The sequence below is a fragment of the Grampus griseus genome (assembly GCF_964374135.1).
Source record: "Grampus griseus genome assembly, chromosome: 11".
NCBI lineage: Eukaryota > Metazoa > Chordata > Mammalia > Artiodactyla > Delphinidae > Grampus > Grampus griseus.
In genome coordinates, this window is record NC_139005.1 from 40,475,735 (window position 1) to 40,490,783 (window position 15,049).

Consider the following 15,049-nt stretch of genomic DNA (forward strand, 5'->3'; position numbering starts at 1 on the left):
GCGTTGGGTCTTCATTGCTGCGTCCGGGCTTTCTCCAGTTGTGGTGAACGGGGGCTACTCTCTGTTGCGGTGCAGGGGCTTCTCATTGCAGTGGCTTCTCTTGCTGCGGAGCATGGACTCTAGGCACGTGGACTTCATTTGTTGCAGCACGCGGGCTCAGTAGTTGCGGCGAGCGGGCTCTAGAGTGCAGGCTCAGTAGGTGTGGCACACGGGCTTAGTTGCTCCACGGCATGTGGGATCTTCCCGGACCAGGGATCGTCCCCTGCATTGGCAGGCGGATTCTCAACCTCTGCGCCACCAGGGAAGTCCCCTTGCAACCATTCTTTGAAGTAATTATCATTACATCAATTTTACAAATTTGAGTCAGCACATTTGAGTCTTAGAGAAGTTCAGAACTGGAAATTCGAGCCAAGTTCTTCCTGACATCAGAGAAAAAGCATGATCAGAATTTGGATATAAAACTATTACTACCCTCCTCCACTGTTGGTGGGAATGTAAATTGGTGCAGCCTCTATGGAGAACAGGATGGAGGTTCCCTAAAAAACTAAAAATAGAGTTACTATATGATCCTGCAGTCCCACTCCTGGGCATATATCTGGAGAAAACTCTAATTTGAAAAGATACACGTTCTTTTGAAAAGATACATGCACCCCAATGTTCACAGCAGCACTATTTACCATAGCCAAGACATGGAAGCAACCTAAAAGTCCATCAACAGATGAATGGTTAAAGATGTGGTATATATAGACAATGGAATATTACTCAGCCATAAAAAGAATGAAATAATGCCATTTGCAGCATATGGATGGACCCAAATTTTATCGTATTAAGTGAAGTAAGTCGGAGAAAGACAAATATCATATGATATCACTGATATGTGGCATCTGAAAAAATGGTACAGGGAATTCCCTGGTGGTCCAGTGGTTAGGACTTCATGCTTCCCTGCTTCCACTGCAGGGGACATGGGTTCGATCCCTGGTTGAACTAAGATCCTGCAAACCACATGGCAAGGCCCAAAAAAAAAAGATAAAAATGAACTTATTTACAAAGCAGAAATAGACTTATAGACATAGAAAACAAACTTATGGTTACCAAAGTGGTTACCAGGGGGTGGGGGAGATGAATTAGGAGTTTGGGATTAACATATACACACTACTATATATAAAATAGGTAAACAACAAGGACCTGCTGTATAGCACAGGAAACTATACTCAGTATCTTGTAATAACCTATAATGGAAAAGAATCTGAAAAAGAATGTATATATATGTATATATATTTATACGTATATGTGTATAACTGAATCACTTTGCAACGAACACAACATTGTAAATTAACTATATATCAATTTTTAAAAATTAAAAAATAAATAAATAAAAATACTTTATTGCTAAAAAATTCTAACAGTCATCTGAGCTGGTAGAGAATCTTGCCTCAGTGCTGATGGCTGCTGACTGATCAGGTGGTGGTTGCTGAAGGTTTCGGTGGCTTTGGCAATTTCTTAAAAAAAGACAAAAATGAAGTTTGCTGCATCCATTGACTTGTCCTTTTACGAATGATATCTCTGTAGCCTGCAAAGCTGTTTGATAGCATTTTTTGTTTGTTTGTTTGATAGCATTTTATCCATGGTAGAACTTTTTTTTTTTTTTTTTTGCATTACGCGGGCCTCTCACTGTTGTGGCCTCTCCCATTGCGGAGCACAGGCTCTGGATGCGCAGGCTCAGCGGCCATGGCTCACGGGCCCAGCCGCTCCGCGGCATGTGGGATCTTCCTGGACTGGGGCACGAACCCGTGTCCCCTGCGTCAGCAGGCGGACTCTCAACCACTGCGCCACCAGGGAAGCCCATGGTAGAACTTCTTTTAAAATTGGAGTCAGTCCTCTCAAACCCTGCCACTGCTTTTTAACAGCTAAGTTTATGTAGTATTCTAAATCCTTTGTTGTCATTTCAACAGTCTTCCCAGCATCTTCATCAGAAGAATTTATCTCAAGAAACCACTTTCTTTGCTCTTCCATAAGAAGCAACTCCTCATCTATTCAGGTTTCATCATGAGATGGTAGCAATTCAGTCCCATCTTCAGGCTCTACTTCTAATTCTAGTTCTCTTGCTGTTTCCACCACGTCTGCAGTTACTTCTTACACTGAAGTCTTGAGCTGCTCAGTTACCCATGAAGGTTGGAATCAATTTCTTCTAAACTCCTGTTCACGTTGGTATTTTGCCTTCTTTCCATGAATCATGAATGATCTTAATGGCATCTGGAATGGTGAATCCTTTCCAGAAGGTTTTTAATTGACTTTGCCCAGATCCATTATCTATGGCAGCTACTGTATAGCCTTACGAAATCTATTTCTTAAATAATAAGACTTGAAAGTCGAAATTACTCCTTGATCCATGGGCTGCAGAGTGGAAGCTGTGTTAGCAGGCATGAAAACAACATGAATCTTAATGGAGATTAAGATTAATGGAGCATCTCCATTAGAGCTCTTGGGTGACCAGGTGCATTGTCAATGAGCTGTAATGTTTTGACAGGAATCTTTTTTTTCTGAGCAGTAGGTCTCAATAGTAGGCCTAAAATATTTAGTAAACCATGTTGTCAATAGTTGTGCTGTCATCTAAGCTTTGTTGTTTCATTGATAGAACATAGCCGAGTAGATTTAGCATTTTAATTTAGCATGGTTAATGAGCACTGGCTTCAACTTACAGTCACCAGCTGCGTTAGCCCCTAACAAGAGAGTCAGCCTGTCCTTCAAAAGCTCTGAAGCCTTGAAGCCAGGCATTGACTAATCCTCTCTAGCTATGAAAGTCCTAGCTGGCATCTTCTTCCAATATAAGGCAGTTTTGTATACACTGAAAATCTGTTTTTTAATATAGCCACCTTCATTACTTATTTTAGCTAGATCTGGATAACTTGCTCCAGCTTCTACATTAGCACTTGCTTCACCTTGCACTTTGATGTTATGAAGAGGCTTCTTTCCTTAAACCTCATAAATCAACCTCTGCTAGCTTCAGACTTTTCTTCTGCAGCTTTCTCACCTCTCTCAGCCTTCATAGAATTGAAGAGACTTAGGGCCTTGCTCTGGATTAGGCTTTCAATTAAGGGAATGTCATGGCTGGTTTGATCTTCTATCCAGACCAGTAAAACTTTCTCCACATCACAGTAAGGCTGTTTGTCTTTCTTATCATTCATGTGTTCACTAGAGTAGCACTTTCAATTTCCTTCAAGAACTTTTCCTTTGCATTCACAACTTAGCTAACTGTGCAAAAGGCCTAGCTTTCAGCCTTTCTCAGCTTTCAACATGCCTTCCCTACTAAGCTCATTCATATCTAGCTTTTGACTTAAAGTGATAAAGTGAGAGACATGAGACTCTTCCTTCCACTTTAACACTTAGAGGCCATAGTAGGGTTATTAACTGGCCTAACTTCAATATTGTTGTGTGTCTCAGGGGATAGGGAAGCCCAAGGAGAGGGAGAGAGATGGGGGAACGGCCGATTGGTGAAGCAGTCAGAACACACAAAACATTTATCATTTAAATTTGCCATCTTATATGGATATATATGGTTCATTGTGCCCCAAAACAGTTACTGGTTTCCACCGACAGACACACACACACACACACACACACACACACACACACACACACACACAAAACTTTGCTTCTTTCTTCCTTTCTTTATCCTGCTAGACTCTCTGCCTTTGCTGCCTTACTGACTTTTACTAGTTCTTTGAGACATAGTTCAAAGGTCTGGACTCCTAGAAGCTTTACCTAACTCTCCCCTCTCCTCAGTTCTCTTGTATAGAGTAGGTGATATATTCTTTCCACATCATACTATATAATCATCTGTTTGTATGACTGTCTCTTAGTAGACTTTGAGTGCCCTCAAGGCAGGGTTATGGCTTATCCATTTTTGTATCCTTCCACCCTCTACCCCCTGGGCCTAACCCAGCCCCTGGCATGAAGTGGATATTTTAAATGTTGATGAATTAAATGATAAGTTAAATCCTATCTAGTCACCACAACATTTAGTATCTTTAAGAACTTTCTTCAATATATACGGAAATGAAATGTTTCATTATCAGCATCTGGTGTAATTTTACATTCTTTCCATCATTGCTTTTCAGGTTTATTACACTGATCATGTGGTAATACAACTCTAAAACTGTATTTTAGCATTTAAACATGGACTCTTTACTTACAGAGGTTCTACAAAACTTTCTTTATTCAAAAATAGTTTATATTATTATACTTTATGTTTTCTCTCCCATATAATGTTAGAATCTTCTTGACTCAGCCATTTTTATTATGGAATCTTTCATCTGTCAATATTTAATTCCTTGTTATACCTGTTGGTGATTTGATTATTATAACATTAAATATTAAAGAAGAGCTTTCTGCAGAATGAACAAATTGATCCTTGATGGATCAATTATAAAAGTTATAAGTGTATAAATTAAATATTGTTGTGAAATGTTGATCTATATATTTCCATTTTTAAATGATTTTACTAAAACAGGTCACATCGTGTCACTTAGATCTTCAAAATCTTCACTAAAACTAAACAAACTTAACTGCCATATAAAAATTAAGAAAGTTGTCATAGAATTCCCCCCAAAAGTACCAAGCCCATATAATATCATAGGTGAAATCTACCAAACTTTCAAAGAATAGCTAATTTTATCATTAAACTGTTCCAGAGCATAGAAAAAAAATAAGCTTTCACATTTTTTAAATGATATAAACTTAAAATTATACCAAAATTCGACAAAGATAGCACCAAAAGAAGTAAACCACCAAACTTACTAATGAATATCAATGCAATTAAAATCCTAAATAAAATATTAGCAAATGTAACACATTCAAAGAAAGGTACAACAAGGACAAATTCCAGGGATGTGATGATGGTTTAAAATAATTAATCATATTAATAGATCTGAGGAGAAAATATGTTCTCTAATAACCATGAAAATGAAGTGCTGAAATCACATTTAACAAAATGTGATTTAATAAATTTAACAAAATTCAACATCCACTCTTGATTAAAAAAAAATAACAAAACAGGAGCTGATGGATACTTTTTTAATATGATAAAATGTATTTCAACCCAAAAGCCAGCATTTTTTAATGACATATACTAGAAAAATGTCCACTATCACCACTATAATAATTAGCAATGAAAGGACTTACATTTTGGCATTCTGAGTTACAAAGGAATGGAGAAAATAACCCCCCTCAAAATGAAATTGACTAAGGTTAAAGTTGTTTTGTAACTTTTTCAGAAAGGAGAATATAAATATAAACAATCCTTTTAAATGTTCTTGAAGGTGAGTTTTTCCTAGAAAAAAATAACATGGGACCATGGAAGGGCACTACTAGCTGTTACTCAGGGCAAGTCAAATGAACAAAGATGGCCTTGTGGCCACATCACCAATATTTTTTAATATAGTTCTGAAGGTACTAATCAATTCAGGTAGACAGGGACAGAAATGAGATGTTTAAAAGTTGGAAATTCTAGATGTAAAAAATTATTATTTGCAGGTGATATGATTATGTAATTGGAAAACTCAAGAATATCAACCGAAAAACTATCACATGCTTTTGAATACAGTAAGATGGCTGCATACAAAATTGATATAGAGAAATCTAGCCTTCATTTATACAAATGACAACCAGTTAGAAGGTATCATAGAAGAAGAGAGTCCATTTACAATAGTAACAACAAAAATAAAAACTAGCAAGATATACACTTATGGCAGAATATGCAAGAGCTAGATGAAAACTTTAGAATGCTCCAACAGGACACACGCACACACACACACACACGTGCACACGCACACACACACGACCTGAACAAAAACAAAGGTATATCATTTTCTTGAACAGGAAGACTATATTAGTAAAGGTAAACTGGGTTTTGCTGTTTGTAAACAAAAGTTTACCTGTTGCTCATACTACAAATCCATCATGGCTTTGCAGGGAATGAGCTTCATTCTATACTCTCAGGAACACAGGCTAACAGAGCAGTCATCACCTTGAATACTATAGGTTATCATACCAGAGGAAAAGGAGACTCTAGAGGGTCTCAAACTGACAATGACAAGCTTAGTACAGAAATGATACACATTAATTCTGTTCACATCTCATTGACAAGTACTGGCAAATAGTACTAACTACCACAAAGACTCAGCATCATAAAAATAAAACTGCAATAAATAACAGAGAATAGAAGTAACTCATCTATATGCAATCAATAAAAAATAATAGAAAATCCAGTTATGGACTTAAATGATACAACAATTTATGACGAAGCTACATTCAAATCAATGGGGAAAAAGGTAGATTATTTTGTAAATAGTGATGGGGGGGAGTGAAAAACATCACACCTATATCTCACAACAGAAAGCTTAGAATCGAAGACTTAAATGTAAAACAAACAAACAAAAAACTAATAACCAACCATAAAAGTACTAAAAGCAACCTAGAAAGAATTTCTTTATATTTCTCATAGTGGAGAGGGCCTTTCTAAATATGGTACAAAGCATTATTGCAAATATTGATATAGGAACTTCCATGGTGCTCCAGTGGGTAAGACTCCAAGTTCCCAGTGCAAGAGGCTCGGCTTCGATCCCTGGTCAGGGAACTAGATCCCGCATACATGCCGCAACTAAGAGTCCGCGTACCACAACTAAGACGTCCACATGCCACAACTAAGACCCAGTGCATCCAAAATAAATAAATAAATATTTAAATAAGAAAATATAAGCACATAAAAATCAAAATTTTTTTAGAAAGCAGAACCCACCAAAAGCAGAGTCAAAACACAAGTGGGGGAAATTTGGCAATTTATGTCACAGACAAGGGACTAATTTTCCAAATATTTGAACAGGCCCCACGAATCAATTAAAAAAGCAACTTGACAACCCAATTGAAAAATGGGCAAAGTATTGAATAGAATCTTCGCAGAAAATAAAATACAGATGGCTCTTAATTCTATGAAAAGATGCTTAACCTCAACCTATAATAAAAGTAATGCAAATTAAAGCATTGAAATGCCATATTTTATCTATTACATTGGCAATGAACCAAAAAACTGATAATATTTCATGTTAGTCTTGATGTGGGGAAGTACTCTTTTATAATGCTGACCAATGTATAAATTGTTACCAGTTGGAAGTTACCATTCTTCCAGTTGGAAGCATTTCTAAACTTCTGAAGTTGATATTTTGGAGATCAACCATGATCCACAAAATATACTTAAGCATGTCTGCTAGAGATATAAATGAATGAAATATGTTATAAGATATTTTTTATTTCCTAAAAAATATACTTCCTTTTACTATCTTAAATATGCTTCCATTCCACAGACCTTCTATAAGAGAATCTAATCTGACAAATATGTATATACTTATAGGGCAGTGAGGGAGGATATTTGAAATCAGGACTAAACCTGATTTCAGAAAACTGGACACACAATATTTATATCTACCTTGCACACTGGATCAGCCTATAGGCAATGTACTTGTGGAATAGGTATCCCAGCCGAACTTTGTCCGTATGAAGTGTCTCAATTATGAGATTCCTAGCTGTTGTGTGTAGTTGTGAAGGGAGTATAGAAGCTTTTGTCACCTGATTTAAGAGAATCAGGTTCTTCCGCTGAGCCTCCACATCAACAAAATAGTTCTGTTCTTTGAGCTCTTGGGGATAGGAAGTGGGCACCATCATCTTGGTTTTCTGGGTACCTGAAAGTGAGGTCAGTATCCAGGGCTTATCTATAGGGGGAAATCGGGATTTCTGGTCCCATTCAGAAGGTGAGCTCTGTGATGTTTTGGGTAGTAAGAGAAGGTAGTGATATTACAGGCTTAATGAGAGTAGGAAGGGCCCCCTCATCAATGTAAGGGGTTTGGGATACTGGTGTCCTATAATCAGTGAGATAGGACTTAAATGTTCTAAATTGTTCCGTAGCAAAAGGATCTCGGGGGTCTCTGGATTTCTTCATAAGTGTCAGAGACCTCTGATATTTGGAACTTCTTAGTGGTGAAAGGGGCTTGAGGTACCTTGAAACTTGGAGCACTGGGATGGACCAATGCTGTTTCAGGTTTCAGAGAAGAAATAATTGACAATCTTTCCTTACTTTTCTTAGAGACAGGAGAGGACAAATTTTTCTGGGGCTTTCCAGGGGTTGAGGGAGCCCATAGTGTAGGGCGTTGCCCAGGGTGGGAGGGATCCATAGTGGGCAAGCTTGCCCAAGAAGGGTCCATGGTGACAGATGCTGCCTAAGGGTAGAAGGGGCTTGTAGATAGGGAGATTGCTCATGGGTGGCAGAGGTCTGGCATGCCTGAGGCTGCTCAGAGAGGGTTAAGGGTCCAGATTCCAAGAGTTCCTCAGGGGTGGAAGAAGCCCCAGGAGCCAAGCACTTCCCATGAGAGAAAGGAGCCCAGATACTGGGAAATCTGTGCAGACGTGGCTGGGACTCCAGATATAAGGAGCTGTCTGAGGTCAAGAAGGGGCTTCAATATCAGAGGCAACTCGGGAGTCACAATGTCCCTAGATATGAAGAATTTCCTAGAACTAAGAAGGGCCTGGTGCAAGGGGCTGCCCTGGAGTGGGAGAGGGCCCAGATATTGGACTGGGGACTGGAGCTGGGAACCGAACAGAGGTGGATTGACCCTTAGAAACTGGGATCTGTCTAGAGGAAGGAAAAGTCTGTGGTGCCAGGAGCTTCCTGGGTTCTGAAGGAATCCTCATTCCCAAGGATTTCCCAGGGACAAAGGGGGCTTGTGTAAGAGGAGACCTTGATATCTGCAAAGGAGTAGAAGAGACCTCAAATATAGGGGACTTCTCAGCAACAGGAGCAGATGATACTGGGGACTGCTTAGGAATGTGAGGAGCACGTGTTGTGATAGATTTATCAGTAATGGAAAAGATCCCAACTTCCAGAGTATGTCTTGAAGGAGGACCAGCCCTGTGTGGTAAGGACTGCTCATTGATAAGAAGAGCTCCTAATTTTAGGTCCTGCTCAGACCTGAGAGTAATACCCATGGACTGGGCCTGTCCTGGGGTGAAAGGGGCTCCCAAAGGTTGGATTTGTTCTGGGATGTGGGGAGATTCTAAGGTATAGTTGTTATCTGAGGTGGGAGGAACTCCTAATTCCTCAAACTGTTCTGGAGAGAGAGAAACCCCCAATGCTTGAGCCTGTCCTAAAGTGAAAGTGGCCCCCAAGTCCTGGGCCTGCTGAGGGGTGACATGGATCCCCAGTCCCTGGGCCTGTTGAGGGGTGAGAGTGATCCCCAGTTCCTGGGTCTGCTGAGCGGTGACATGGGGGACCACCTGTGCCTGGGCCTGTTCAGGGGTGACATGAATCCCCAGTGTCTGGGCCTGCTCATGGGTGAGAGTTATCCCCAATGCCTGGACTTGCTGAGGGGTAAGAGTGACCCTCAGTGCATGGGCCTGCTCAGGTGTGTGGGCTGCTCCCAAACCCTGAGACATCTTAGGAGTAGGGGTTTCCCCCAATTCCTGAACCTGATGGGAGGTGGGAGTGATTCCCAGTGCCTTGGCCTCTTCAGGGGTGAGGTCAATTTCCATTGCCTGGGTCTGCTGAGGGATAAGAGTAATGGACTTTGTGGGAGACTGTCCAGAAATAGAAAAGGCTCCTGGTGAGGAAGATTGTGTAGAGATGGGAGGAATGATCGGTATGGGGTGCTTTCCATCAGCCAGATTCTCTAATTTCTTAAGATTCCCATTGAACTCTCTTCTTTGGTGTAACTGCAATGCGTCTTTTGGTGTGCTCTGCCACCTGGAAGACAATGTCACTGAAGTGTGACTGAGCACCTGTTCTGGTTGTTAAAAAGTTTTCATCTCCTTTGCTGTTTTCTGCTTCTGCCTTTCATGGTCCTCTACCTTTCTCCTTGGCTTCTGCTTCTCCTCCTCTCTCTCCCAACTGCTTTCTTGCTCCAGATATCTCACTTCCTTCTGAACCTGCATCATCTGCTGTCCTTTCTCCTTCTCCAAGGGCACTCCTTGTTCTTTCATTTTTTGCTTCCATGCTTCCAGCTGCTGCTGCTTTGACTTCTGATGCCCTTCTTTCTCCTCTTCCCTTTTCTTTTGCTTCTCATCTGGCTCAATCTGCTTTTGCATCCTCTGTTTTTGCTGTCCCTTCCACACCTCTTCTTCCTGCCACTGTTTCTGCTTCTGTTGCCCTCGCTTTCCCTCCTTCATTGGGAGCCATGCCTCTTCCTTTTCCAAATTCTTATTTATCATCTCATAGCTCCTTTCTTCTAGCCTTTGTTTTTCCTTCTCCTTATGGTCTTTCCCTACTGTTGAGGCTACAGGAACATCCCTTTCACTTTCTATTTCAGCCAAGATCATTTGTATTAAATTGTCAGTTAGTGGGCCAAGGCTCTCCTGTGAAAGTAAGGTGCTAATTTCTGACTTTGCACTAATCTGCTTCTGAAAATGCAATTCTGGCATAAATGAGACCACCTTTTTTTAGTTCATAGGTTTCTCTCCAATTTATCCTGCATTTTTTATATCTTTGTATTTTCTCAAGATTTTTGTCACAGTTTCAGCCACTTTTTGGAAATATTCCTCGATTTTTGCCTTTATGATTCCTAATTTTTCAACTTCTGCTCTTTTTAATAATAACTCTTCTTTTGACCTAGTCTTTTTTTTTTTTTTTTTTTTTTGACCTAGTCTTTTTATCCAAAGGCTTTCCTATGTTATCAATTTTCTCTTTTAGGAATGACACTATGGCTTTCTGAAATTCTTCTAGGTTACTCTGTTCTCTTTTGCCATCTGGAATTCCTGAAGTCTCTTTAGTTATCCTAGACTGTGATTTAACAAGTTCAAGAGACTTGACTTTCATGGCGAAGACTGACATCTCCTTCTCTTCAGTTTTTTCTTCTTTGCTTATAATGGTTCCTGGAGAGATTTGGTGTTTCTTTCCTTTTATTTTCATTTTCTCAGAGGAATAATCAAGTTGGCTCAACCTGGATGGCTCCGCTTGGCTACTCATCTCACTTCTGCCTTCTTCGTCCATTGACTCAATGATGAGTTCCTCTTTATTCTCTGAAGAAATTTGACTTTTGCTATGTGAATATTGAAGTTTGGCTTTCCTGAGTCTTTCCCATATACTACTGGTTCCACTTTTGCCACCTTGGCTCTTTGTGTCAGAAGGGAAATCAGAAGGAAAATGTTGACTTTTTGATTCAGTGAGTGACTTTGATTTGCTTTCAGAAAAGGATTTTATTTCTTTTCTTTTCTAGTGCTTGTATTTCAAAGTGGTGATCAAGTTTGGTCCCTGTGACTTTCTGTTTACCTTTATCATCATTCACATTTGATTCAGAGGTCTCCTGCACATATGGGCCTTTTGTGCCCTTTCCTTCCTGGGATTGGTACCGATCAGTCCCATCTTTCTGAAAGGCACCGCCTTTCTTCGCTGATATCTTATCTATAATGATATCTTCAGTGATCTCTTCAGAAGACTTTTTCTGTTTTTTTTCAGGTAAAGGGTATTGCTGGTCAGTTATATCTGAAATGGTCTCACCTTGGGCTGTGTATGAAGGAGATGAGTCCCACTTGATCCCCAAGGCTTTGGTCCCTTTTTGGGGGGCCTCATCTACAACAATTTCAAATTCTTTGGCCAAAATACTGTCTACACTGTCTAATGTGTCAGCTTGGCTGATGGCTAACTGTGGGGAGGGCTCGGGTGACACTCTCAGTGTTGGTGTGGGCAGTGCTTGGTGTTCTACGCCTTTGGATGAACAAGGTGTGTATATGTTTCTTCTGCTTCTTGAAGTTTCTGCTGAAGCATTTCATTTTTTTTTTTACTGAGATCTTGTATTATCTTCAGGGAAATCTCTTTTTCTCTTTCACTTGTCTCATTTGTATACATATTGGCACTTTGGAGGTTAATACCTTTCACTTCATCATTTAGTGTACTCGAAGCTTTCGAAAGGTTTTCTATTGTTGATGACATATATTTAATAGCATTGTTTTCCAATTTATTGAACACTGCAGTATCTTTGAGTTCCTGTAGCATATCTTGGATTTCTGAAACCTTTGTATTTGTTGCAAATTGATCACTAATCATCTGATCTGGTCTTAAAGCATGAGCTGTTGCAGGTCGCTGTATAACACTTTCTATCCAAGATTTCCATAGAGAACCTCTAGATGCTAGAAGAAATAAATAAATAAATAAAATAATGAGATCGCATTTCTTCTTTTGTGCTGTGCTCTATGTTTAAGCCTAAGGAATTAGCCTAAATTAACAGATAGATATAGGATAAAGTTTCATCAGGAAAGTTTGGCCCCAAAATAAACAGCACTATTTTCAAAAGAATGACTCTTTTCCCACAATCATCTAGAAGTTCTTCTTCCAGAGTTTAGGAGAAGAACTCAGCTGTGACCTCAACTTACTTCCGATTACAATTTTGAGATTAGACATAAGGTAAACCAGAACTTTCCTTTGGTTTTGATTATGCTTGGTGCTTTCCATTTTCTTTCTTGGGTTCCTATCTTTCTATTCTCCCTTTTCTGAGTCGAAGCTAACCTTGATTCTTTCAAAAGGATCACAAAAGAACAGAAGGCAAACATTTGAAGGGATTTCCAAAATGGCTGAATGAGAAACTCAGCAAATTTTTCCCAAAAAGGCAATGAAAAAACTGAGCAAAACTGCCAAAAACAATCATTTTAGGACTTTGCAAACTGAGCAAAGGCATACAACAAATTGAGAAAAATTTATTCAAGAAAAATTTGCTATGATGTTTTAGCCTGGAGCTGCTTCCATCTCCAACTCCCTAGCCCTATGGCCTGAGTTCTACCAGAGTGAGGCAGCCTGTGAGGACTGACAGCGCTACTGCCTGAGGGGGTTGATTTGATCTAGAGCAAAGCGATTCTTTAACAATTCTACTTTAACCCATACACAGATCCGTTAGCAAAGAGTAGAAGCCTTATTGGATCAATCTGGATTAATTAACGATTGACTAATCATTGACTGACCACTAAGCTATGCTGACCCAAAAGTAACCCCTAAAATTCATGCTTAAAAATAAAAATAAACAAACAAAAAAACACAACTGAGCAGAGATATCAGTGGCTGCCCACTGTGGGGGATACAGACTCCACCAAATTAGTCCAGACAAGTCACTAAAAAACAAACCAAAAAGGCAACAAAAACAAACTCTGGAGGTTGTAAGGAGAATCAAAATCCAGAGTTGCTACAACGTATTACCTAAAATGTCCAGTTTTCAACATAAAAAAAAGCATGCAAAGAAACAGAAAAGTGTGACCCATACACAGGAGGAAAAGCAGTCAGTAGAAATTGTCTCAGAGACCAGGGAGAGGAGGTGGGCAGATGTTGGACTTATCAGAAAAAAAGAAGCAGTTATAAATATGTCCAAAAAACTAAAAGAAACCATATTTTAAAATAAAAGTATGATGACAATTACTCGTCAAATAGAGCATATCATTAAAGAGATGAAAACTGGAAAACCAAGTGGAAAAATTGGAGTTGAGTAGTACAATAACTGAAATGAAAAATTCACCAAAAGGGCTCAACAGCATGTTTGAGCTTACAGAAGAAAATAACCAACAAACCTGATGCTAGATAACTAGAGATTGTCTACTCTGAAGAACAGGGAGGAAAAAGAATAAAGAAAAATGAACAAAGCCTCAGAGACTTGTAAGATACCATCAAGCATACCAATGTACAAGCAATAGAAGTCCCAGAAGAAGAAGACAGTGGGGCATTAAAAGTATTTGAAGAAATAATGGCCAGATTATCCCAAATTTGATGAAAAACATTAATCAACACGTTCAAGAAGCTCAGCAAATTCTAAGTGGGATAAATACCAAAAGATCGATACCTAGAACATCATAGTCAAACTGTTGAAAGCCAGACAAAGTGAGAATCTTTAAAGCAAAAAGAGAAAAATGACTCATCACAATCAAAGGAGACCCATTTAGAACAGGGGAACTGCAGTAAATTTAACAGGTCACTTCTTATCGGAAACAGTGGAGGCAGAAGGCAGTGGGATGGTATATTCAAAGTGCTGAAAGAATAATACTATTAACCAAGAATTCTATATCCAGCAAAACTGTTCTTCAAAAATAACACAGCAAACTTGATGCTAGATTACTAGAAGTGAAGACATCCATTCCCTGAAATAACACTCTTCCCAAAGTAGCATGAATGTACAGCCCTCATAACCATCGTTAGTGCATGTTTTTAAACACTTCTCTAAATGTATTACGGAAGAGCTATCACATCCATTCACTGAAATAACACTCCTGTCAAAGTTGCTTTCAGTGAACACTCATATATCCATAGTTAATACATGTATTTTTAAACTCTTCTCTAAATACATTACAGAATGTCTGTCACATCCATTCACTGAAATAAGTACATGCTTCTCAAAGTAGCATGCATGTACAACTCTTTATTTTTAATGAAGGTAAGAAATAATATATACTGACAGCAAGTAAGCATATGAGAAGATGCTCAATATCACTTGTCATTGGAGAATTGAAATTACAGTGAGATACTGTTGCACACCTATTAAAATATCTAAAATTTTTTAAAAAACAGATAATACCAATGCTCGCAAGGATATGGAGTAACTGGAACTTTTGTTTATTGCTGGTGGGAATGAAAAATGGTACAGATACTTGAGAAGACAGTTTGGAAGTTTCTTACAAAATTACTTACAAAATAATATAGTCTTTTAAAAAATTTACTACTATTATTTATTTATTTTTGCCTGCATGGGGTCTTTTTTCCTATGTATGGGCTTTCTCTAGTTGTGGTGAGTGGGGGCTATACTCTTCGTTGTGGTGCGCGGGCTTCTCATGGCTTCTCTTGTTGTGGAGCACAGGCTTTAGGCATGCGGCCTTCAGTAGTTGTGGCACGTGGGCTCAGTAGTTGTGCCTCGTGGGCTTTAGAGCGCAGGCTCAGTAGTTGTTGTGCACAGGCTTAGTTGCTCCGCGGCATGTGGGATCTTCCCGGACCAGGGATCGAACCTGTATCCCTGCGTTGGCAGGCGGATTCTTAACCACTGCG

The 15,049-nt window shown here is 39.3% G+C and overlaps 1 protein-coding gene across 1 annotated transcript in view; it reads right to left on the reverse strand.

Moving 5' to 3' along the window:
- The window catches only part of FAM186A (family with sequence similarity 186 member A), a gene marked incomplete at both ends in the record, with an annotated part of 117,525 nt that overhangs the window by 60,083 nt on the left and 42,393 nt on the right, over nt 1–15,049 (reverse strand). Inside the window, 12 exon segments of the mRNA XM_082666156.1 lie at nt 7,481–7,830; nt 7,832–7,940; nt 8,126–8,127; nt 8,130–8,209; nt 8,212–8,484; nt 8,574–9,787; nt 9,875–10,479; nt 10,483–10,503; nt 10,507–10,648; nt 10,680–11,252; nt 11,254–11,752; nt 11,755–12,165. Coding sequence (XP_082522282.1) covers nt 7,481–7,830; nt 7,832–7,940; nt 8,126–8,127; nt 8,130–8,209; nt 8,212–8,484; nt 8,574–9,787; nt 9,875–10,479; nt 10,483–10,503; nt 10,507–10,648; nt 10,680–11,252; nt 11,254–11,752; nt 11,755–12,165 — 4,279 coding nt within the window.